At 37.6% G+C, this 26409-nt stretch overlaps 1 protein-coding gene across 4 annotated transcripts in view; it reads left to right on the forward strand.

Moving 5' to 3' along the window:
- eps8a (epidermal growth factor receptor pathway substrate 8a) overlaps nt 1–26409 on the forward strand; it is a 171379-nt gene that overhangs the window by 98951 nt on the left and 46019 nt on the right. For all 4 annotated transcript variants that reach the window (XM_043713537.1, XM_043713536.1, XM_043713534.1 and 1 more), the window contains exons 3-11: nt 7963–8027; nt 8429–8590; nt 14384–14533; nt 16451–16533; nt 17025–17161; nt 18508–18581; nt 24070–24196; nt 24698–24786; nt 25181–25255. In XM_043713537.1, the coding sequence (XP_043569472.1) occupies nt 7963–8027; nt 8429–8590; nt 14384–14533; nt 16451–16533; nt 17025–17161; nt 18508–18581; nt 24070–24196; nt 24698–24786; nt 25181–25255 (962 nt within the window). The remainder of the gene's footprint in view (nt 1–7962; nt 8028–8428; nt 8591–14383; nt 14534–16450; nt 16534–17024; nt 17162–18507; nt 18582–24069; nt 24197–24697; nt 24787–25180; nt 25256–26409) is intronic.

Consider the following 26409-nt stretch of genomic DNA (forward strand, 5'->3'; position numbering starts at 1 on the left):
AACTCAGCATTTTGCTTCCCTTGTTTGTCTTAGGAGCTGATGGGGTGTACTTCTTACATTCTTCAAAGCATAAAAAGAAAGGTAGAAACAAAACCAAGATGGGTTGTGTTTTGTTATATTGTGTGAATTTTCCTTCTGCTCCAGAGAGTGCAAAAACCAAAAATATTAATTGCTGTACATGTTATCACCCTATTGAAAATACCTTACTACAGTATGCTCAAAGTCTTGTTCACTAATAAGTGTGATCAGTAGCTTGGGTGCTCACTTTCAAATGGGTCTGCAAGTTGAAATGGATCACTGAACTTAGTTGAAAATAGCATTGTTAAATAGCATCTGTAACAATAAAACTAAAAATATGATGTGTTATACGAATTGTGCTTCAACTCTGTGTCAAATTAATGGTTAAAATCGGACTTTGTTAAATGTGATACAATGTTGACAGTGCCAATTGCCCTCAATTTCAAGACCTTACAGTGCCAATGACGTCTGCTAAATGCTGCTTCCCTGATAAGAATCTGAGATTGTCAGGCTGTTTACAAATTGCAGGTTGCATTTGTTACTAAGATGAGCTTCCAACTTTATTTGTGCTACCATGAAGCTTGCATATCTCTATCCAGATGCTCCTGGTAATTCCTTCTGAGAGACCGAAGATCTGGAGGCTTATTTGAGTACAAGGAGTGGAACATTGGAAGAAGAGTAGGTTCTTAAGCCCTTCGAGTCTGCTTTTCCCCCATTCAATGAGATCATGGCTGATCTGTGGCCGAACTTCATTTACTTGGCTTTGGTCCATATTTCTCAATATCTTTGCTTAACAAAAAAAAATTATTTCTCTGATATAAATTAACAGTTCATCCTGCATCCACTGCTGTTTGTGGAAGTGTGTACCAAATTGGAGTTTGCACGTTCTCCCCGTGTCTGCGTGGGTTTCCTCCGGGGGCTCCGGTTTCCTCCCACAGTCCAAAGATGTGCAAGTCAGGTGAATTGGCCATGCTAAATTGCCCGTAGTGTTAGGTAAAGGGGTAAATGTAGGGGTAAGGGTGGGTTACGCTTCGGCAGGGCGGTGTGGACTTGTTGGGCCGAAGGGCCTGTTTCCACACTGTAAGTAATCTAATCTAATCTAATCAAATATCTATCCTTGGATGTGAGGAAGCAATTTTACACTCTATAGTGAACAGTCTGGCCCTAATTTTCAGAATATGTCCCCTAGTTCTGGAATCCCCAACCGGTGGAAATAGTTTATCTATTCTACTTTTTCCTGTTCATATCTGTGAAGATTTCAACCAGATTCCACCTTAACCTTCTAAAGTCTGGAGACACCAGTCCTAATTTGTATAATCTCCCCATCTAACTTAATTCCTGAAGTCTAGCTATCACTATGTTACACTTCCTCCACACCCTTTATCTTTCCTAAAACGAGGTGTCCAGATTCGCGCACACCAAGTGGGGCCTAACCAAGGCTTTGTATAATTGCAACTTCAGGTAAACTGTAACTCCCATATGTCTCTGACCATCAACTGTGTTTAAACACCTATAAATTACCCTGATCTATCTGTTTTTGGTCATGGAGTCATAGTCATAGAGATGTACAGCATGGAAACAGACCTTTCGGTTCAACCCGTCCATGCCGACCAGATATCCCAACCCAATCTAGTCCCACCTGCCAGCACCTGGCCCATATCCCTCCAAACCCTTCCTATTCATATGCCCATCCAAATGCCTCTTAAATGTTGCAATTGTACCAGCCTCCCCTTCCTCTGGCAGCTCATTCCATACCCATACCACCCTATGTGTGAAAAAGTTGCCCCTTAGATCTCTTTTATATCTTTCCCCTCTCACCCTAAGCCTATGCCCACGAGTTCTGGACTGTCCGACCCCAGGGAAAAGGCTTTGCCAATTTACCCTATTCATGCCCCTCATAATTTTGTAAACCTCTATAAGGTCACCCCTCTGCCTCTGACGCTCCAGGGAAAACAGCCCCAGCCTGTTCAGCCTCTCCCTATAACTGAAATCCTCCAACCCTGGCAACATCCTTGTAAATCTTTTCTGAACCCTTTCAAGTTTCACAACATCTTTCCGATAGGAAGGAGACCAGAATTGCACGCAATATTCCAACAGTGGCCTCACCAATGTCCTGTACAGCTGCAACATGACCTCCAACTCCTGTACTCAATACTCTGACCAATAAAGGAAAGCATACCAAATGCATTCTTCACTATCCTATCTACCTGCGACTCCACTTTCGAGGAGCTATGACCCTGCACTCCAAGGTCTCTTCAAAATGGATAACCTGATGTTTGCTTAAATTGAGTTTCATCTACCACAGTTTTTCCCTTTCACTTAAGCTATCAATATCTCTTTTGTAATTTTATGCTATCATGTACACTGTACATTGTCGCCTAACTTTGTGTGATCAGCAAACTTCTGATGTCATTATCTAAGTCATAATAAATAATATGAATAATTTGAGGCCCTAGCACAGATCCTTGTGGGATACCACTGGTCACATCCTGCCAATTTGTGTACTGACCCATTATCCCTCCTTTCTGTCATCTGCCACTCTGTTTCCCAGTGATGTCAGTAATTTCCCCTCCGTTTCATGGGCTTGTCCTTTAATTAACAGTTTGTTCTATGGGACTTTATAAAATGCTGCTGCAAGTCCAAATAAACAACATCCATCGATATTCCCTTGTCTACCATAGTCACTGCTGCAAAAAATTGAGGTTTGTCAGGCATGAGCTACTTGTTGGCTGTCCTGATTAACTGAAAAATTTCTTAATTATCGACTCCAACAATTTCCCCATCACAGATGATAAGCCACCTGATCTGTAATACCCTGATTTTCCTCTTTTTCACTTTTACAAAGTTAGTGATGTGCAGTTTTCCTATTCAGAGGAATAACTCTTGTAATTAATGAATTCTGAAAGTTTAGTGCTTATAGTGTCTCCCCTACTACTGTTAATACCCTTAGATGGAAACTGTCAGGTCCTGGGGAATTTGTCACTCAATTTATTAATTTCCTCATTACTGATATGGCTATTTTATTCAGTCCCTGTCTCTGATCCCCTATTAATTTCATTGGGCCTTCTGCTAAGTTATCCTCTTTACTGTAAAAACTGAAGTAATGTAATTGTTCAGCACGATTGAGAGTATCTCCACTTTGTCTTTACTGGGCCAGCATTGCTCCTGCCTACCTGCTATCTCTTTATTTAACTATAATATAGGATTGGAATGCCATGGGTTTACTGGGACTTTGTGCTCATGGGGATCAGCTGGATAAATATTGGTGTGCAGAAGGCATGGTTAGAATGCAATAGCTTGGGAGCTCAAGTATCACCCTTGCACTATTGCCCAACTTGAGATCACAACCAAAACTGTACAAATGGAGCTTCAAAATTTTGTCCATCTGCACACTTGATAAATTTGACCCTTGGGGTCACTGGAATGTTTATTCCTAAATATTCCCAAGTTAGTGGTTTTAGATTTTTAACATGACTGATTTTTGTTTATTGCATTGAATGATGCTGATTCTGATCAACTGTTAAATGAAATGCAATCCATGGCTTTGATTAAAGTGTTCAAGTCTGCTGGAATGTGGAAGTTATAGTTAAAGTGCTCTTCTCCGTGTCTTTGCTGACTCTCCTTAGAAATATAAAGTGCTTCGTCTATTTGGATTTTGCTTTTTGTTCTTTAAAATAGAACAATAATTATTTAACAGCAGCTGTAAAAAAATCCCCTGTGCAGTTTTACTAAGTACTTCATGATTGCCAAGTTAGCTTAACAAGAAATCCCACTCTGATTACAATTGAAAGAAAAACCTATCTGGCTGATTTCTATAAACTGACTGCTGAACATTTTCTCATGTTCCTAAATATAGGAATTTGGATAATGTTTCAGGACGTGCATTTTTATTGGCAGCAGTTTTATTCCAGTGCTGTTTTGTCATGTGAAAGTATTCTCTATACCGTATAAGGTAAAGAAGTAAATTTACTTCTATAATGAAACAGTTATGTTTGTCCCATTTCAAGCAGTGGTGCTGAAATTACTGAATAGCCCTTTTTACACACTCAAACTTTTATTGATGCAAAATGATAATTCGTGGAGTGTAGTTTTGCATTTTTATGACTAATTTGCATTTCCTACTGATTTCTCTTAATTATGAAGTGTTTGTGCTGTGTATTTAAAAAGTTAAGGTCATAGTGGGGAACATAGTTTGAAAGTTTAAAATAAATTATTTGCATTCTTAGAGTTCATCTGATTTGTGAACATTTCAAGAGTTCTGACTAGAAACAGAGATTTCTCCCTGGATTACTTTGTGGCTCATTTTTATCCCATTTCGTTGATGGCACAACAACTGTTGCAAAGTATGAACACTTTTTATATGGAGGCCTCCTTAATGTTTTACTCATGGAAGCTTTCTCTCAGTTAAAGCTGTTTGTGAAGAGCTTTTGTATGTTTTTACTATTAATTCAAACCTGCTATTTATATAGCATCCTTAACATTGCAAAACACCGTTTCATTAAATTACTCCCCTTAGATAAACCACTAACCCATAACAGGCTTTTAAATCTCTTAATTGGGGAAAAATGGTAATGGTATAAATATTATAAATTTGGCTGGAACATTGGGCTGTATGTAGCATGTGAATTAGCCTGAACATACAAGGGGAGAGCATAATGTTGCTGAATCAACATGAAGGCAAACTGCTCATGTAGAAATGGAGGCAGTCCAAAATACAATAGATTTCACTGTTTTTAACTGATTTCTGCACTTCAGGGTTTATACTGAAGTACCTTTTGACTGTCAACATACTGCAACAAACAGAATTTGAGGGTGAAAGTGATTCATTTCGTTTTGTATTTTGAAAGTTGAGCGAATGCTATTACTGTTTGGTGTATAAGAGTAAGAACAGGTCCTTTGGCATACTGTACACTTAGCTTTTATATTAATTCATAAACATTTTCTCATCTGAAATGTTTGAGTAGTTTAAAAAATTTAACTCTATTTTTGGTGTTACATAAACTATATTTATTAATTGTTTTAAACACTCTTACAACTTTGAGACTGCATACTCTAGCTGTTAGCTCGTCCTTTTCATCATTCTCTCTCTCTTGCTTGCTCTCATTTTCAGCTATTTAGGAATAGGTCACTGTTGCTAATTGGATGTGATTGCTGCATATTTTGGTTCATGAAACTGTATGTGTAATTTAAATGCAAAACCAGGTTTTGTTTTTGAAGTAGGTTATAGACATTCATTATTTACTTCTGATTCAATGCTCATCACAGTGTTTGTTTTTCACGAAAAATGGTTGAGTTGTAGTTTGAGGAAAAAGGTATAGAGATTTGAGAGATGTTGTTACTTGAATGTCCCATTATGCAGATTTGCAGAACCCAATGATTTCCATATTTTGTAACCTTGTTACATGCAGCATTGACCAACCTTTAGTCATTGAATTGGTAGTGCTGGTTAAATTGATAACTGTTTCTAAACTAGAGAAGGGAATAATTGCCAACAGTACCTGAAACTGAATCTTAGTTCTAATACCCCCTGAAAAGTATATTTTTCACTTGTTCATAAAATGTTAATATTGCAGCCGTTCAAGAGGGCAGCTCACCACCACCTTAAGGGCAACTAAGGACAGACAAGAAAGGCTAGCCACCCAGTGCCCATGTCCCCTGAGTGAATTGTTTAAAAGAACATGCAAATAACTGCTGCTTGTACCTTCATTAATTATAGTGGTGCTGTTGAATAACTTTCTAGGCATCAGCCTTTATTGAACCACAGTGTTCTTCAATGTGAAATCCAGAAGGATGAAATAGTCCCCAAATTCTTTGGTCTCTTGTCCGTCAATTCTATCCCCTATAACTGCTGCATCTCAGGCATGATAAGTCAAAATCCGAATAGTTTCACACTGAACTTGGGTGTGCTTACTACATAGATTGCAGCAGTTCAAAAAGGCTGCTCACAACACCTTTTGACAGCAAAAGGGAATGGACAGTAAATGCTAACCCAGCGCATAACACCTATATCCTGTGAAGAAATTAGATCAAAAATAAAACGCAACTTTGGCTTCCAATTTGACCGTAAGGTAGATTTCAGATCTCAATTTTTTTTTTTATCCTGCACTTTTGCTTGCTTTCCTCGCAGATCTTGATTTCTGCTGCTGAAATCTTTTACTGTCTCTTTGCTACTCCATGCTTTTTTTTAATGATTTCCCACGCTCTATCTTCTTTTTTCCCAAAACTGGGCTACAGGTATTCAGTCCTGCGAAAATTCCCACTCTTTCTATCCTGTGTATTGATGTTCCCCCAGAGTATCGGTTTGAAATCTTAATATTGAAATCTATTATTGCAATTTTGCAGTCTTTTCCTCAAAATCATCTTTTTATCCTCACTTGCAAACATGGTTTGATTTCAATCTTTGATGTGTTTTCGCCATACCATCTGTTTAATCTACCATTCGCAAAGCCTTGAGCTCCCTAATTCTTGTGAAATATCTTTCTTGAACATTATGCTTTGCATCTCTCCCTAGTCTCCTCTCTGCTCAGCTCTCCAGTCTGGAAAGGAGAAAAAATAGTTGTAGAATTTATTTTAATTTCTTTCCTCTGGTGCGGCTGCTACACGCTCCTTTTTTTTTGTCTTAGTTTTCCTTGTGCCTACCTCTCGGTCTGGAGGTTCTGAATAAATTAATGCTTGCTTTTCTTGTATTAGTAAACTTTAATGTGTTTAAGAGTATATAAAGTTTGAAAATGTGTATTATGTAATGTCATGCAGATTTGTTTCTGGAAGTATAAGTGACTTTAAATTATTCAATCTGAAACAATTTGAAATGATGCACTTTTATTCTGTGAGTGAGTAATTTGTGAAGATTCTGTTTGTTCTCTCTGATCCAAATTGGCATTCAGAATGAAAATTCAGATCTAATCAGATATCATTGAAATTTGAGTTCTATGCAGAAAGACATGATTGATATATAATTCCCTTCCAATTGTGCAATATTGGCGAAGGGGAGTCGCTAGTCAAAGAACATAGTGAAACATCGGTTGCAGTCCGAATGTGGAAGAGGTCTGGGAGAAATTGTCTTCCGTTTTACAGAATAGCATGTCTAGCAATCATGCTTGAAGGAATCTGAACAATGCATTGCCATGATTTGAAAAGTGCTGTTAAGGATCCAATATGTGTTCTGCCTGTTCCATCCCACCTTTGAACCAGTAGTTCATTTGTAAATGAATGTCCTGAAGCTTTGTAATTTGTCATTTCCCTCATGCTGTAATGGTGTGAATAATCTAATTTTGCAAGGACTTGCTCACTGCCATGCAAACCAGAATTATTACAAATTTCTATTGACCAATGTGGAATTAAAATGCACAGATAAAATGCTGGTTAGTACCGCTAATTGATTTCCTGGAATACATTTTCATGAAATGTGTGTGTGAGAGAGAAATTGGTCACGGTAACACTTAGCAAACATCACATTGGTTGTCTTTTGTACGTTCTGCCAGATATTCAGCTCAGTTGACTTCATTGGAGCGGAATATGAGGTGTCTTGACACTTTGAAAATGCAATTTGAGATATTTGCTGATTCACCCAATTCAACTTCAACTTAAAGTTGGTTAACTTTGGTTAACTTCAATTTTGGTTAAATTCTGCTCCATAAAGGTGAAGGGACTCTGCCATCAAATTATTCCTTTTCTAAGTTCTACCCTAACCAAAGTGGTGATGGAATTCTACATTTGTATTTCCCTACACATAGCAAGCTGCAATGTCGTGCTGAAAATCTTTAGTAACTTAAGTTATTTGCATTTCTATCTTGACAGTTAAGCTTTCAAAATGTTTACTTTAATGCAAATCATAAATGCTAGGATTATTAAGTGATTACTAAAATGAAAAATTACTTTAAAACACACACCAAGAATGAGCAGAATGAGTTATCTTCAATAAGTATATTTTTTTGAATTCTACAGAACAAAGAAAGAATTATGCAAAATCAACTGTTGTAATGTCAGAGACCTCGCAATATCGTGTTGAGGTAATTAATTTCTTCTCACTTACAGTAATTTCATGCATGCGCGATCAATTTAATCCAATTGGAGATAAATACTGAAAGCAGTGCCTATAATCTTATGTGGTGTTTAATTGAAATAGATTCAAAACTAATACTCTCAATTGTGTTGTGTATATTTTAATGTGCTTCTGATGTTTGAAATGTTGTACATGAAAACCACACTCTCTTTTTCATGGTAGTAGGTGGGGTGACTCCCATGTAAATGAACTTGCATTTGGCCCCTAGATTCAAAGTATCAATCCAAGTACCAATGAAATATTAACTTGTGATAGCATCTCTGTGAAATAAAATAATGCTGTGTAGCATGATTGCTACTGGATTGCATGTAATTCTTATCAATTTCTCATACAATTTCTCTCCAACAGCACCTTGCAACTTTTGTTGTGGATCGGAAGGATGCCATGATAACAATAGATGATGGTATAAGGAAACTAAAACTACTTGATGCAAAAGGCAAGGTCTGGACCCAGGACATGTTACTTCAGGTGGATGAGAAAGCTGTCAGTTTGATTGATCTGGAGAGCAAAGTAAGTCAAATCATGGAGAAGGTTGACTGCAAATGGTTTGTCAACTGATTCTTTTTACATGCAGCTAAATGGCATTTGCTCATTTCATGAAGTTAGTGTGATGCTAAATGGGTACAACACATGGTTATCGATAAGTCTTCTTACACTGATGTTTTGATTAGTCTTCCTCACAAATTGGTGGCAAAGCCAACCCAGTACAAGCTAGAGGTTACACTTAATTCAGGTAACAATGCATTACATTTAATACAGTACTGAGCTTTCAATTTCCTAACTGATGTGGAGTTGATTACAAAGGTGTAGACTTCCTTGTGTAAAGCTCCAAGTTGCAAAATGTATTTAAGCAGTGTTAGATTATCTGTTAGCTCACACTTTTTTTGTGTAGTCTCAAATGATGCCAGCAAATTCAGTAAAATGCAAATTTAATGCCTATCAATATCATGTAGCTACTTTTTGAGCACATGGTAGATTAGAAATTTTGTTAACATAAACTGCAGTACATGTCACCATCTATCTGGCATTTGAATAGCTACCTGCATATATTAGAAGTTGCCTAAATTTATTTAACAAAATTATCATATTACTTGAAAGGAAGAGCCAAACAAAGCATACATTAAGGTATCTTTGTATGTTTTGACAGCAACTAAGATGCTGAATAGTGCAAGTGTAATTGTGCTTTTTGATTGGCTGAAAAATGCAAATAAATAACTTCGATGGATTAAAATTTCAGTTTGTCAGACTTCACTTTAGGTAGTTTTAAATGTTAGTTTTGTAAGTTCATGTCTACTTAGCATCTTACTCGACCATGATTCAGAAATGAAATATTCAGAATCCTTCAAGTGAGCTCCATCATATATATATATATAGTGGGAATTTTTAGGTCCTCTTCAGCTATCATGCCGTGATGTATCCAGGCCATGGAGTTCAGCTACCTAAACAGTGGTTTTTTTGCAGTGTGTACAGTATTTTTGTTCTGAAATTAGGATGAAAGCCAGAAGTCTGACTGCATGAGTTCTGGGTAATCGCCATGGCAACTATGATGTATATTTAAAGATTCACCTTAGCTCAATGTAGATAAAGTTAACATTTTTACACTGACCTTTGGCGCACTGTTATTAAACACTTGTCAAACCTGTTCTTATGCTGTTTGAGCCAGACTGTCTTCCTTTCCCCAAATTGTAGGCATATGTAGGAAAAGCCAGAAGTTAAATTAAGAACCCTCAACATTGCATTCGAGCTGACGAAAGAAAATTCATGTGTTTCCTTTTAGCTTCAGTCACCTGTATGTCACCATCCAACACTTGCATTCATTTCCTTGACCATCATCACTCAGTGGCTGCTGTGTATACAATATACACTGCACCTATTCACAATGGCCTCTTTGATAGCACCTTCAAACCCACAATCTCAACCGAAGGGCAGCAGAAATATGGAACATTTGCCTACAAATTCCCCCTCCAAGTTTGCATCATGCTTATTCGGAGCTATTTTGGAGCACATTCACTGTCATTAGATCAGTTTCCTGAAACTTTATTCTTGAATGGTACTTTAAATTTATACTAAATTACCTTGATTTTTTTTTTAAGCATTCCAAATGTAATGATTGTGTACATATTTCAATCAGTCAATCCAAAGAATATCTTTTATTTCTCTACCGCTTGCATTTAATTGTTAACTGGAACGTGCTTTAAAAACCCCTCAGTGATCTCATTTAGTGGCTTCAAGGCAATGTTACCCAACATCTAAACTGTATTTTGTAGCTTTTATGGCTATTTATGCAAATGCGTGCTCAGTTTTATCCAGAAGTGTCTCATTACTTTGACAACGTTTTTAAAAAAAACACTCAATTTGCTACAATTTCAAACTCATTAGCAAGATTTGATAAACCAATGGATGTCTCAAGTGTCAAGCTATTCATTTGAAATTTGAAATGTGATTGGCATCCTGTAGATTTTTCCTTTTTATTCAAGTAATGGGTTTGGCTAGCATTTGCATCTTGGGTGAATAAGTGAGGATCTGGAGGAAATAGGGCTTTTTTTTTTGTAATCCTTTTGAAACATAGTTTTGTAGTCAAACGTTTCTGGTTATGAGCTTATACTCTGTTGCCTCATGTCACCTGAGGTAATGAGGGCTACAAACATTAATCTAAGCATTCTGCTTAGTATATTGCCACTTAAATAACAACCCATGTTTCAAGCATCAGCTGTATAATGTGTTATTGCTGATGAAGATTATACATTACTTTTGGCATTTCAGAGAAACAGTCAAATGTTGTGGTTCTGTTCGCCGAGCTGGGAATTTGTGTTGCAGACGTTTCGTCCCCTGTCTAGGTGACATCCTCAGTGCTTAGGAGCCTCCTGTGAAGCACTTCTGTGATGTTTCCTCCGGCATTTATAGTGAATAGTGAATGCCACGCTGTCAGGAATCCGATTCACTAGAGAGGAAGAAAAGGACAACCAACTCCCATTCCTAGACGTGATAGTACTGAGAACACTGAACGGAGAATTCACCACAAAGGTATACAGGAAAGGCACACACACAGACCAAGTCCTAAACTACGAAAGCAACCACCCCAACACACACACAAGGAGTTGCATCAAGACACTGTTCAAAAGGGGCCGCAACACACTGCAGTACACCAGAACTGCAAAAAGAGGAAGAAGAACACCTATACAATGTATTCGCCAAAAATGGATACCCGCCCAATTTCATCAACAGATGCCTAAGGGAAAGACAACGGAATGAGGACGTGCCACAACCCAAAGGACTAGCCACACTGCCATACATCAAAAACATTTCTGAACTGACAGCCAGACTACTGCGACCACTAGGACTCATAACAGCACACAAACCAACAGCCACTCTCCGACAACAACTCACCAGAACGAAGGACCCAATACCCAGCATGAGCAAAACCGATGTAGTGTACAAAATCCCATGCAAGGACTGCACAAAACACTACATAAGACAAACAGGAAGACCGCTAACGATCCGCATCCATGAACATCAATTAGCCACGAAATGACATGACCAGCTATCCTTAGTAGCTTATGCACATGACAAGCAACATGAATTCGACTGGGACAACACTACTATTATAGGACAAGCCAAACAGAGAATAGCCAAGGAATTCCTAGAGGCATGGCACTTATCCACAGATTCAATCAATAAGCACATCGACCTGGACCCAATATACCGGCCACTGCAGCGGACAGCTGGAACTGGCAACCGGAAGCAGCAGATTCAAACCACTACAAATGCCGGAGGAAAGATCACAGAAGCGCTTCACAGGAGGCTCCCAAGCACTGAGGATGTCACCTAGACAGGGGACGAAACGTCTGTAACACAAATTCCCAGCTCGGCTAACAGAACCACAACAACGAGCACCCAGCTACAAATCTTCTCCCAAACTTTGAAAACAGTAAAGTTTGTAAATCTGTAGCCCTTTTGCCAAAACTACTTTGGTTTATCTGTTTAAACATATTTATATTGGTTTATAACTTGATCAACTTTATTTGTGTTTGGGTTGGTGAGTATTAATGGCAAGGCCAACATTTATTGCTCATTTTTAATTTCCCTTGAGATTGTCAATTAGCTGCCATCCAAAGTGGAAATGCATGTTTAAGTGGTTGATAGTAACTTGCAGGCAGCTGATGATGGTAGGAATTGCATGATGCATTTTTGGTAAACCAGAATGCAGTGTTGGTTGGTTGGTTGCTGTCTTTTCCTATACATGCCTACATTTTGGGGAAGGCAAGGGACAGTCTGGTTCATAAATGACACTTGATCAGCTTTACCAGTGTTTAGAGGTTAACTGGGTATATGGCTCAGCATCAATGCAGCTAAGCCACAGTAGGTTGTCCAAGCCTTTTTCAAATTGAAAATACCAGACCATTGACTGGCTAAGCCAATATATACAGAAATTTACTACAACTTCTGATTTCACTGTAGTACGTCCAAAGTAAAACTCATAGACGAACTGCCTTTGGAATGTGGGGAAGTTATTTTTAAAAAAACTAAAGTGATAATGGTGCTGCTAAGAGAAGTAGTGGTTATTGATAACTAAAGCTAACAGCAATGCACATTAGTATAAAATTATACTGGCCAGAAATCTGTTCTTAGCTGAACTGATTCCCTGTTGATCTATGTTGTTGTGTACACTGAATTAATATCTGCATGTAGATGTCCAGAATTTATTAACATATCATTGGAAATCTTTGGTTATAATATGAAGAGCTATAACTTCAAAATGAAGGATTTTATTTAAAGATTTTATTAAAACTCTAGAACCAACTTAGAAAAGATATAACAATTATGCTTGAAACATAATTAGGGAACACTGACGTTTTCAGTAAAAGTGCTGAGAGGCCTCTTGAAATTTGTAATGATATACCTGGTGAAATATGGAACAATGAATTGATGAAGTCAAGCTAATTTTAATACTCTGAAGAAATAACTGATTAGGTTAATTGTTTATATGCATACTTTTAATGAGCATCTAGCATATTGTCACAGGAGACTTCGTTCATCGGGTTAGATGGGATGAAATAATGGCGTGGAGTAATGGGGAGGCATTTCAGAAATAGACTGAAAATGTTAGTGGTAATTTCACTGGTCTAGTTATTCAGAACCCCAGGCTAATGTTCTGGGACATGAATTTGAATCCTACCAAGACCGATGGTAAAATTTGAATTTAGTAATAATCTGGAATAAAATTCCAGACTAATGGCTACCATGTAACTATTTTGATTGTCATTTTAAAAAGATTCTTGTTCACTGGTGTTGTCCTTGCCTCGTCTGGTCTATATGTGACTCCAGACTGACTAATATGGTTGGCAATTAGAAATAGACAAAAATGTTTGCCTAGCCAGCAACATTGACATTCCATGAATAAATTTAAAATAAAGTTTGAGAGTTGGAAATAGCAGAGGCAGTTACAATGAAGCTGCTATGTTGACACAAAGGGCAGTAAGCTTAGTCTGGTGGGGGGCAGGGGATTGCTGATTATGGTAAAAGTGAATGACAGATGCATCATTTTGTTAGAACAAGCTAAATTGGTGGAGTTTCAAGGTACAGATTGAGATTTTATTTTTGGTTTTTAAAATTGAGATGCCAAATGTCAATTTGAGTAGGTAATGATGACACTGGATGAGCTAGATATAAGCCAGAAGAATCTTCTGGGAGTGCTGGTAACAGAAATCTGAAATCATCATAATGCAATGTATACTAACAGAGGCCAGCAATATCTTGCCTTGCACAACTATTAAGTATAGTTGTCAGGGACCACTTGAGTTTGTGTAGACCACAGATTAGTACTACTTGAGAATGCCTCTTTTCGGTGACTCTATGAAAGCAGGAATATTTTAGCTTCAAAGGCATCATGAGAAAGAATTAAATTGCCTTGAGATTTGTATATGAACTAAGTAGTTAAAACTTCGGCTAGTTTTTCACTTGGAAAGGGTATGACTTGGATTTGTGTATGTGTTGAGAAAGGCAAAAGCTTGATGTATTCCACAGCAAGGAGGTGTGGACTTGAGAGTAGAAGAATATTTGGATTCACTTCTGAGACAGTTAAAATTAGGTTCCTTTCAAGTAACATCCAACAGTTCAGAAGGGCAGTGACAGTGACAGTGGCTGAGGTCTGCAAATTGATGTCTTTCTCCTGCCTCACTGGCTGTATCTAGAGATATGGAAAGAATTAAGTGTGAAAAACAGGAGCACAGACTGAAGGAAAAAAGTGAACAAAGACTTTAATAGCCCAGATTAAAAAAATAATTTTGTGTGCTTTCATCGTAGAATGAGTTGGAGCACTTCCCCTTTAACACAATCCAGCATTGTCAGTCTATGATGAATGCCTGTAACTACGACTCCATTCTGGCGCTCATTTGTAAAGAATCTGGCCAAGGCAAACCAGACATTCACCTTTTCCAATGTGATGAAGTTAAGGTTTGTAATTGTTTTGCTTTCTACAACAATAACCTGATTCGATATTCATGTCTTATGCAGATTTATAACATGTTGGGTCACATTCAATACATTCTTCAACATTTATGTCAAAGACTGGTGCGAAAGCAGTAAGGAAGTATTCGAATACTTGAAAATTTTAAATACTCTTTTTTTCCATCTTGTTTATGTACAGTAGATAGTTCTTGTACTGGTCTCCACACTTCACCCTGTCTTAAATTCAATGTTTGCTGTACTGGGACTGACTTCATTTCAGTCCTTGACAAAAATGTTCTGAGCGAGCTAGAATGGGAAGAGGTGAAAGTGACCCAAATGGACTCGTGTTTGATCAATACTTGGCAACTCTTCTTCAGGCGGGTTGCCCAAAATATGAACGCACATGCTGTGCTGAACTAACCTGGCAGTCAAATAAATTGCTACTAGGTTACTCTCTGCTTAATTCTATAACACAAATTACTATTGCTGAAGAAGTTGGCTCATTCTCTGCTTTATCTTAATTGGTGAACAAAATCTTTTTGTCGTGGAAATGCTACTTGGATAATAGCATATGTATTTAAATTAACAATTTCTTGAGGAAAACAGCATGACTTTTTATAAAGTTGTTTAAAATATTACTCCATGCTGTACATCTCTATTACACTGACTATTACAATGATTTGTGAAATGTTTTATCCAAAAGGTTATTGAACCTTTATATTTATGTTTCTGGTAATATTTGACACCTTGGAGTGCAGGTTCGTAGCTCCTTAAAAGTGGAGTCGCAGGTAGATAGGATAGTGAAGAAGGTGTTTGGTATGCTTTCCTTTATTGGTCAGAGTATAGAGTACAGGAGTTGGGAGATCATGTTGCGGCTGTACATGACATTGGTTAGGCCACTGTTGGAATATTGCATGCAATTCTCGTCTCCTTCTTATCAAAAAGATGTTGTGAAACTTGAAAGGGTTCAGAAAAGATTTACAAGCATGTTGCCAAGGTTGGAGAATTTGAGCTTTAGGGAGAGGCTGAACAGGCTGGGGCTGTTTTCCCTGGAGTGTCGGAGGCTGAGGGGTGACCTTATAGAGGTTGACAAAATTGAGGGGCATGAATAGGGTAAATTGCCAAAGTCTTTTCCCTGGGGTTGGGGAGTCCAGAACTCGAGGGCACGGGTTTAGGGTGAGAGGGGAAAGATACGAGACCTAAGGGACAACTTTTTCTCTCAGGGTGGTACAGGTAATAAATGAGCTGCCAGAGGATGTGGTGGAGGCTGGTACAATTACAACATTTAAGAGGCATTTGGATGGGTATATGAATAGGAAGGGTTTGGAGGGATATGGGCCGGGTGCTGGCAAGTGGGACTAGATTGGGTTGGGATACTTGGTCGGCATGGGCGGGTTGGACCGAAGGGTCTGTTTCCATGCTGTACATCTCTGACTCTGAGTACTTTGTTTGATTTCAGCTGCTTTGTATAAAACCTTAGTTATTTGTGTCTCAACTTATGGTTAATTGACAATACATTTTGCAACAAATTCTTCAGGACAAAACCTGTATCATTCTGAATAACAGTATGTAATATTTATACTATGTCATGTGCCTTTGTGATGTTCAGTGCTCTGAAGAGATCCATTTTTTCAAGAAATAAATTTTTTGAGATTGGAACTGGGAACAGGGCTTTTCCATCCAGCTTGATAATTCAGGCATTATGCCTTGTGTCAGAAAGTGTGAAGCATGCAATAAAAATACAAAATGTTGACCATTCAGCAAGTTTACTTCAAAAACAACTGCTAATCCAAGGCTGTAAAAGGTAACTCAAGCTCCTGGATATTTTGTTTGCACAGATGTGTTCTACACACATTGTTTATCGCTAGAGACTTTGTGAAGTGGTGTTAGTCCGACTCAGTTCAAAATCTTGTTTTTTTTCAGGCTGATCTGATCCATGCAGATATTGAAAGTGCAATCAGTGACAGTAAAAGTAACAAGCAGAAGAGAAGGCCTGACACTTTGAGGTACAAATCTTATCCTCTTATTTATTTGGACTAAGCCAAGGTTTGATGAGATGTGCATAATGCACACAAGCTTAATGAGTATTGTTCATTGTTCAGATTTCTGTTCAGATCTCCAATTGAGTGGTTCATATTTTTATAGACATAATTTGACATCTAAATAATCAACCATATGCAATTTGGAATCACTAACAGTGGTGCGATAATTCAGAATATAACTTCACTTTCTGATTATCCAAAAGGTTTATGATGTATTGCATGTAAAATTCAACTCCCCTACTTAAGGTAAAAAGAAAAGCAACAAAAATATCCGGATAAGAATTTTTCCTTTAAGTAATATTTGCAATGAGGTTGATGCCACATGATCTGTTTCAATAACTGTCATTTTTCTTCCTATGTGTAAAGGTGAATGTCAACTATCATGTAATCTATAATGTCCATTGTGTCCTTTTGTGTTCTGAAGGAATGCCATTTTTGTTTTTAATTGCCTACAGAAAGATTATAAATGCAGGTAATTCCTCCATCCCACCACCACCAAGTGCCCCAGCTCCCGTACCTCCAGGAACTATTACACAGGTGGATGTTAGGAGTCGAGTAGCAGCCTGGTCAGCTTGGGCCTTACCTGAACAAGGTAATTAGGTTTGATTTAAAAACAAGTTGATGTTGTGAATATTTGTGCATCGTGTAAAATCAGAGGTGATATTTGACATGTTGAAAGTTTAATTGCAAAGGCAAGTTACAAAAATACGAGCTATCCAAGTAGTCAGAACACAGGAAACATTTGTGAATGATGTTGCTTTGGTTTAAAGCATTACTGAACCAGCAATTTTCTATGCTGCTGTCAGACCTTGTTTTAGTTTAGTAATTCTGTGACCTGGTAGTACCTATTTCTTACCATTTACACGTGAGTGTGTGTGTCAGTACAGTGTGTTAGCTTATGTGCTGAGATACAGTTGAGCTTTTATGTAACTGGACAGCATTTCAGCTTCAGCTACTATGTGACAAACTTTTAAGCCACATGAATTATAAATGTCTTGAAGATTTTTTCCAGCAGGATAGGAAGGGGAGAAGAGACTCTCATTGATCACAAACTTAACTGTACCAGGCAAATACACACAGTGGTTATGGGAATAGGTCAGAGATTGTATATTCTTTGCCCCATCTCTTTACTTTATAAAGCCTTCCAACCATCTGCAAAGTACAAATCTGGAACTTAATGGAATAATCACCGCTTGCCTGGATAGGTTCAGCTCCAACAACATGAAGCTCACATCACCCAGGGCAAAGCAGCACAGGGCTAAGGCACGTAGCTGGGCTAAAGTAAAGCGTACTTTGTTCTATAGTAACCTCTGTTGCATTTGATTGAGGATATTTAATATTATGTTATGGAGGGAATGCTGTAGAAACCACTGTCTTTTGGATGAAACATCTCATACCTCTGAATGTAAAATTCCCTTGGCCATTTTGAGGAATATTCCCAATGTCATTGCCAATATTTTTCTTCAATTAACATCACAACAGATTATCTGGACATCTTCACATTGCTGTTTGTGGGAGCTCCTAACAAATTGGCTACAATTCCGCTTTGTAACAGGATTGCACCAGAGATATTTCACTGACCATAAAGCATTTAAAATACCTTGAGTGTGAAAGATAATCATGATTTGAAGCCTTTCTTTGCTTTTTCTTTGACCTTGGATGTCTAACAATTAGATGTTTCATTTGTCAACAGTGAAATTCCTTAATGTCATTATTTAATAAAAGGTAAATAAAAGGTAAAATCTTTGTTACATGCTGCACCAGCATTGAATTTACTGTACTGTCTGTATTTGTTAGACGTTATTACAATGCTGTACAGTGATCACTATATACTGTTCTGCAAAGGAACTGTCATTATACAAAGTTGTCAGTTTTTTAAAAATGGTGTAGCAAAATGTGCATAAGATGGTTTTTATTATGATATTGTTTTGTCAATAGATGAAAAACAGAAGGTTATTCATGAACCTGAAGAAACTCCAGATATGGCAGCAGTCAGGATTGACAGAGATGTGGTAAGAGTGTATTATAAACTTTTTCCCCAAAAATGTTTCATATTTTTGTCAACTTACAGTATTTTATATGGGCATTTTTAACAAATGGCATTTGAGGAAAACTGACTTTGTTTTTTGCTTTGGTTAAAATGGTTTATTATTACACTTAATGGAATCAATGCTGAGATCACTTTGACTCGATTTAATCGGAATGATGCACGTAAATGAATTGCCATGTTGTATGCAAAAGACAAGTGCAAAGTTTGCAAAACAATTAATTTCAGAGTGTGCTTTTTAAAAATCATTCAGAAAAGAACAAGATTAATATCTTCAATGTTTCTTCATTGGAAAAACAAAAACTCCGGAATTGGCTACTACTTGTAATTAACTTCCTTACTTATATTAATTCATACTGTTTATTTCAGTGCCCAGGAAGATGATAGAGATATAAACTGAAACAAAAGACTATAAAATGTTCCCAGACATTCCTGTTCACCACCTTTTTTTTTTCCAGATTTAATTGTTATTGTTGACAATTGACCTTTAATCTTAAAATTCGACTGGCAAAGTACAAATGTACAACCAACAGTGGTATCACCAACAATCAGCATGATCTTGTGTCACTCAAAGTAGTGTAACATCAGTCTTCTCTACGAAGCTTCCTTTGTTCTTGCATAAAATCTAATAAAGGACTTATTTTTACCACTCACTCTCTTTGTATTAGAGAATTGTGAAGACAAATCTATGTTACTTTTCCATGTGTCCCAACCATTAATGCCAGTAATTCAAAACATTGTTAGGTCGACAAACATGTTTGAAAGTAGTATAGTCTAAATATTGTACTAGGCATCTATTGAATGTTTATTGGCAAACGTAATTTCAGTTCTCTAAAGATTATTGGTACTTTTCCTTACACACAGCTTTAACTGATACATCATACTAAAATAGCAACCCAGGCATCTCTTTTGTTGGGTTTAATTTTCACCGCATAATTTGAGTTTTTAATTTCATTTAAATCATTTTGAATTCTTACAAACTCTTGAAATAATGTTTGAATAATTGTTTGAGTTTCAAAAGACTAAAATGGTCCATTCTGAAATTTGGATCACTTTTGGTACTTTGTCTTTCAATGGAAAACTTTTGTCAACATTCCGGGGGTCTAGTTACACGTTTTTCTTGTCCAATGAATTACTTTTACTTTATGCGAAACTCCATTAATATATTTTCAAATTTTCCTTCTACAAGCATTGTAAACTATCGTCCAAGTTCATTTAAAGCATTCATGTTAACAATAACGTATCTCACCACCTTATGAAGGATTAGACTTTAGTTCCTTTTCTAAATCTAAACCAGCTTTCTCACTATCTTATGTCCCTTCTTTCAAATCTGCAACTCAGATTCTGAGTGAAGATCTTATGGTGACTTGCCAATAATATTGTGAGCACAACTGATTCCCAATGATAAGTTGTCTTGGTACATAATTCTTTTTGACATTTGCATCACATAGACAGGGTAGTTAAAAAGGTGTTTGGCACACTTGACTTCATTGCTGAAACTGTGTTGCTGGAAAAACGCAGCAGGTCAGGCAGCATCCAAGGAACAGGAATCCTGAAGAAGGACTCATGCCCGAAACGTCGATTCTCCTGCTCCTTGGATGCTGCCTGACCTGCACTTTACCAGCAACACAGTTTCAGCTCTGATCTCCAGCATCTGCAGTCCTCACTTTCTCCTACACTTGACTTCATTGCTCAGTTCTTTTGAGTATAGGAGTTAGAAAGTCATGCTGACGTTGTACAGGACATTGGTGAGGCCTCTTCTGGAATACTGCATCCAGTTCTGGCTGACCAGTTATAAGGATATTACCAAGCGGGAGAGGATTCAGAAGAGATTTACCAGAGTATTGCCAGGTATGGAAGTTTTAAGTTATAAAGGAAGGCTAGATAGGCTGAGACTTTTTTGACTGGAGCATAGGATGTTGAGAGGTGACACGTAGAAGTTTATAAAATCATGAGGATATAGGTAGGATTAATGGTAGTTGTCTTTTCCCTAGGATGGCAGATTTCAAGACTGGTGGCACATTTAAGGTGAGAGGAGAGAGATTTAAAAATAGACCAGTGACAAATCTCTTTCGTGGTTTTTTGTGTGCAATGAACTTCCTGAGAAAGTGATGGATGTGGGTCCACTTACAACATTTAAAAGCCATTTGGATAGACACATGAATAAGGAAGGTTGAGAAGGATATGGGTCCAGAGCAGGCAGGTGGGACTAGTTCAGTTTGGGATTATGTTCGGCATGGACTGGTTGGACTGAAAGGTGTGTTGCCATGCTGTATGACTCTGAAGGCCATTTTTACCCAATGCCTTTTTGTACTGATTTATTAAATTGGGATTGATTTGATTAATTGTTCATTGTGTTTTTGCCAACAGGTCACTAGCATATTATGCACACACTCCAATTTATTTTAATCTCAAAGGCAGGTGGATAATGGTAGACAAAAGCAGGAAAATACTTAGAGTCATAGAACCATGGGAACAGGCCCTTCAGTGCAGCTCATCCGTGCTGACCAGACATTCCAAACTATCCTAGTCCTACTTATTCCACATCCCCCTCAACCCTTCTTATTTATATACCATCTGGGCCCCTTTTAAATGTTGTAATTGTACCCATTTCCACCACTTCCTCCGACACCTCGTTTCATAAATGCACCACTCACGCCATGAAAATGTTATCCCGTGATCTCTAAACATTTTCCCCTCACCTTATGCCCTCTAGTTGTGGACTCTCTCTCACCCTCTGAAAAAAGACCTGGGGTATTCATCCTATCCATTCGTTATTCCTCATTCAAAATAACTGATACATCTCCATCAGTGTTCCCTTGTGGGACTGCCAGGAGCCACAATAAGTTGGTTATTTCACTGCACTGTCCATGCCACATTCAAGCTCTCAGCAATGCTTGCTGGCTTTGGCTGTACAGGTCATTTATGTCTTAAGAACAGATGTTACTTTACAGCAGAAATTTGTCTCTGGTGAAAGTTATCTCCAGTGAAGACATGGCGAAAGTTGCAAGAATGAGGCACCATGTGAGATGGCTCATCACTGCGCCCTCTCAGAACTTGTCATGTGCATGAAGACCCACTATGTTCATCTATCTTAAACACTAGCAATCCTCTTGACCGTATTCACTGACACAAACCCAAATTTTGTGTCTGGAATGATCAGATGTACATCAGGAGCTGATGAACAGAAACAGGTGGGAAATGCACAGGAAGGTCAGTTTGTGGTGGGATGCTTCCATGCTGTCCAGAAACCTTTGTGAATGCCTCTTAACTTGAGACCAGGGCAGAGAATATGATGTGATAGACGGCTTTTTTTAAAAAAAGCATAAATGTAATCCAGTCTCTCTACAGCAGGAAGTCAGGCAAATGTTTATTTTAGATAATGTACTGTAAATGAGTCTGCATGCAATAGCTCTGACTATATTGCTAAATCTATCACATCTCGTGCGATAACTTTTTAATTTTGAAACAAGCCTGTCAGGATTTGACCTGTTTATGTATATAGTTTAATTATGCAAAATCTAATCCAGTGCATTTTTCATATTTTTTAATTTTTCATAATTTAGTGTTATTCAGACCATGAATCATAAAATCATTCCGGAAAGGCCCTTCAACCTATCAAGTCTGCATTGATTTTAAAAAAGTAACCTTAATCTCCACTAGTCTCTCTTTCCAGTACTTCATCCGTAGCCTTAAATGTTACAACATTTCACGTATTTATCCACCTACATTTTAAAAGAAACCTCAACCATCCTCCCGGGCAGTGCTTTCCAGATTCCACCATCCTGAGTGAAAACATTTTACCTCCAATCCCCTCTAAACTTGCTGCCTTTCACTTGAAAATCATGTACCCTTGTTACTTACTTCTAACTGAGGGAACTGCAGTTTTCAATCCACCCCTTGCCCCTCATAATCTTATATAGTCGGTTCTAATATAATGCAAAAGTTTTGTTCTGGTGTGATCTCATGTTATAAGAAAATCGCACAATAGCCGTGCCATTTAAACTAATGGGACTGGAATTGCATTATAACCAATACAGGTAAGGAAAGTTTGCGTTCTACAAATAACAGTCTAATTTCTTCAATTGTGTTAAAGCCAATTCACATTGAAGAAACATGCATTATAGCAGAACTGACTGTACACCTCAATCAGGTCCCCACTTGACCTTCTCTACTTCAAAGAAAACAATTTGAGTTTATCCAGCCTTTCTTCAAAGCTAAATTGCTCCATCCCAGGCCGCATTCTAGTGAATCTCGTCTGCACCCTCACCAGTGCAATCACATCCTGGTAATCAGATGGCACCCACTGTGCTCTGGTTGTGGCCTAACCCAAGTCCTGTACAATTCCAACATAACCCCTGTGCTCTTGTAATCTGTCTCAACTGATAAAGGCAAGTGTCCCGTATGCTATCTTTAATTACTTTGTTAATCTGTTCTGCCTTCAGGGAGCTGTAGACCAGCATCCCAACATTCCTGCGTTCTTCTGAGCTTTCTCGTGTCTTGCTATCTATTGATAACTCCTTTTGGCTTGTTAACTCATCTAAAGTGTATTGCTTCATATTTAGCAGGGTTAAATTCCATCTGCCAACCTGACCAATCTATTGCTATCCTCCCATAACCTAAGATGGTCTTCCTCACTGTTAGCTACAGGCCAATCTTTGTGTCATCTGCATACTTATCATTGCCTCCATGTTTTCTTCAATATTATTTTTGTGTCATGAGCGATTTAATAGTCCCACCCTAATTCCTGTGGTTTAAAGATAAAATGTAAAGTCACCATAGCAACCTACTGGTTGCTGTAATGAGAAAGCGGTGACTGGTGGTGGTTTAACTTGAGGGTCACAATGCCTCAGGCAATGGGAGAGGTTGAGAAGGTGGGAACTTCATGGCAACCTCAGCCGGTGCAGGGACTGAATTCACACTGTTACTGTTACTTTGCATCACAAATCACATGTTGAGCTCGTTGACTAAACCAAAACTCCCCAAAAAAAAATAGCGCTTCACAAATTTGTTGATCTGTGCGGCACATCATTGGACATTGGCCTCTTGTCACTCAAAATGTTGTATTTGCTCTGTCCCCTACTACTAAACCAATTTTGGTTCCTATTTGCTGACTTAACCTGGATTCCCAAGTGTTTTTAACTTCTTTCAGTCTCCTGTGTAAGACTTTGCTGAACTACATCAACTGCACCACTGTCATCTACACTCCTGGTCATCACCTCCAAATGTCAATCAAATTTTTGGGCGTGGCAAATGCTTGGAACTGTTGGTCACAAGTATGCATTTCTTTTAGATCGATTTGTGAAAATTTAAAACAAAGCTTGATAAAGTTACTTATTAATCTGTTGCAGTAATAAAACCTAATGCTTGCTAAATAATAAAGGTGCTTTCTAAGTTTTAAGTATTGCCATGTTGATTTTCCTGAAATTCTGTATTTAATTTTTTGTAACTAGCAAATTTTGAACCATGTTTTGGATGACGTAGAAACATTTGTCATCAAACTTCAAAAAGCTGCCGAAGCCTTCTCTCAGCTTTCTCAACGGAAGAAATCAAAGAAAAGCAAAAAGAAGGGACCAGGAGGTAAGTCATGTTTTTCAGCTTGGTGAAACTTACTTGTGCTGTAAAGTACCTAGGTATTAGAGGAAATGTGGTAGCATGTAAACTTTTTTTAAAAAGTGACTTTTCTCAAAATCAAAGCTGTCTAAACATGGTGCTTATAAAATTGTATGCTGTAGAAGCACAGTTCACATGGATTCATTTGAGAAGAATTCTCTTTTGCTTGTGCTCAGTTATTTTCAATTTATTAATGAGCATTTGTGATTAAATGTCCTTGATTAATGTCTATGAATTTTGCATTTATAACGGATATGTAAAATGGATTGTAAATGGAACTCAACTAAATGGAATTTGTCTCTGATTTAATACTGTCATGATACAAACAAACTTTGTTTAATGATGTGAAATTGATTTACATAATGTTCTCTTTCGTCTCTTGCCTGAGTATCCATGTTAAAATGCCAGTTTAAGAGGCATTAATATTAGAATGTTTTTTATCTTTTGTCCACCAACCCCCTTCATTAGAGGGTGTTCTGACACTCCGGGCAAAGCCACCTTCACAAGATGAGTTCATTGACTGTTTTCAGAAATTCAAGCATGCATTTAATCTCCTGGTGAGTCATTGTTTTTAAAGCATGTAAGCTTGAATTAAGGATGTTTTGGGTATTTATAAAACTGTGCCTTTGTGTCGTATTCAGTAGTAGGTTCCTGTGTTATCACGGTTCTTTTTTGTTTGGCAATTATAATGCATACCCTGAACATAAAGTAAGATTTCTGCATTTTCATTATTACGATTGTGACCAGGTTCAAACAGTTAAAAAACATTAGTTGTTGAAGGAGTAAGGAGCAGTCTTGTGCGTCTCTTTATTATAGTAAAAATATTAGCTTGAAAATCAGGCTATCATAAGGAATGTAACATTCTTTGCAGTTTGAGACCTTTTAAAAGGATTGGTTATGACCTGTTTGGATTTATTTTTCAATAAATGTTTTCTTCTTATTTTGTTGTAGGCTAAACTGAGAACACATATTCAGAACCCTAGTGCAGTTGACCTAGTGCACTTCTTGTTTACGCCTCTGAACATGGTAAGTTTACAAAATGTTAGTATTCATACAGAACAGATACTTAAATTAAAAATCAGTTGAAGACATTATCTTGGGTCACTGTCAATTTAACAGCTTTTGAATAGTCATTTGTCAAATAATTCAAGTCTGCGAATGTAGTTGAACATCATTTACAGCTTGTATTACCTCACAAATAGCCTGTTGGATCAATCTCCTTCAATCCTTGGGATTCAGGCATTGTCTTAAAATAAAAGAACATGTGCAGCACAGAACGAGGCCATTTAACCAATCACCTGTATGCTGGCTGTTTCAAAGAACAATACAGTTGCTCCCACTCCCTGCTTTTTTTCCAAAACTCTACAATATTCTCTCAAGTACTTATCCAATTCCATTTGAAGGCTATTTGTGAATTAATATTTAATACTCCATCATTGAATGCATGCCATCTCTTTGCATAAAACGTTTCTCCTCATGATTACTTAGTCTTTTGTTAATCACCTTTGTTTGCTCTAGTTATGAAACAACCAGCCATTAAGAGCAATTCCTCGTTACCTAAACTGTTCATGGTTCATAACATTTTTATCTTGTTTCAATCTGAAGACTGTAATACCAGCTTAGATTAGTAATAACCAAAAGAGAAGATGCTGGAAAATCTCAGCAGGTCTGGCAGAATCTGTAAGGAGAGAAAAGAGCTGACATTTTGAGTCGAACTGACCCTTTGTCAAAGCTTTGACAAAAGGTCAGTTAGACTCGAAATGTCAGCTCTTTTCTCTCCTTGCAGATGCTGCCAGACCTGCTGAGATTTTCCAGCATTTTCTCTTTTGGTTTCAGATTCCAGCATCCGTGGTAATTTGCTTTTATTAGATTAGTTATAACTTTCTTGCTTTTCTTTCTTCTCTTGGTACTTACACCACTCTCTGAAAATCAGGAATCTGTATATTTTATTTACTGTGTTGTTAATCTGGCTTGCCACTTTTTCATACATTTTTCCATGCATTCCATTAAGTTTCTCTGTTTTTTCAGTCTTTAAAATGGTACTTTAAATGGATTGTCGCTGCTCATTCCACCTATTGAAAGATAACACTACTTGAAACTGCCCTTGCCTGCATTCACCTATTGCTTTCCCAGCTACTCTTTCTCTCCCCCCCCCCCCCCCCCCCCCCCCCCTTCCATTT

The sequence above is a fragment of the Chiloscyllium plagiosum genome, chromosome 23, assembly GCF_004010195.1.
Source record: "Chiloscyllium plagiosum isolate BGI_BamShark_2017 chromosome 23, ASM401019v2, whole genome shotgun sequence".
In the NCBI taxonomy this organism is placed as follows: Eukaryota; Metazoa; Chordata; class Chondrichthyes; order Orectolobiformes; family Hemiscylliidae; genus Chiloscyllium; species Chiloscyllium plagiosum.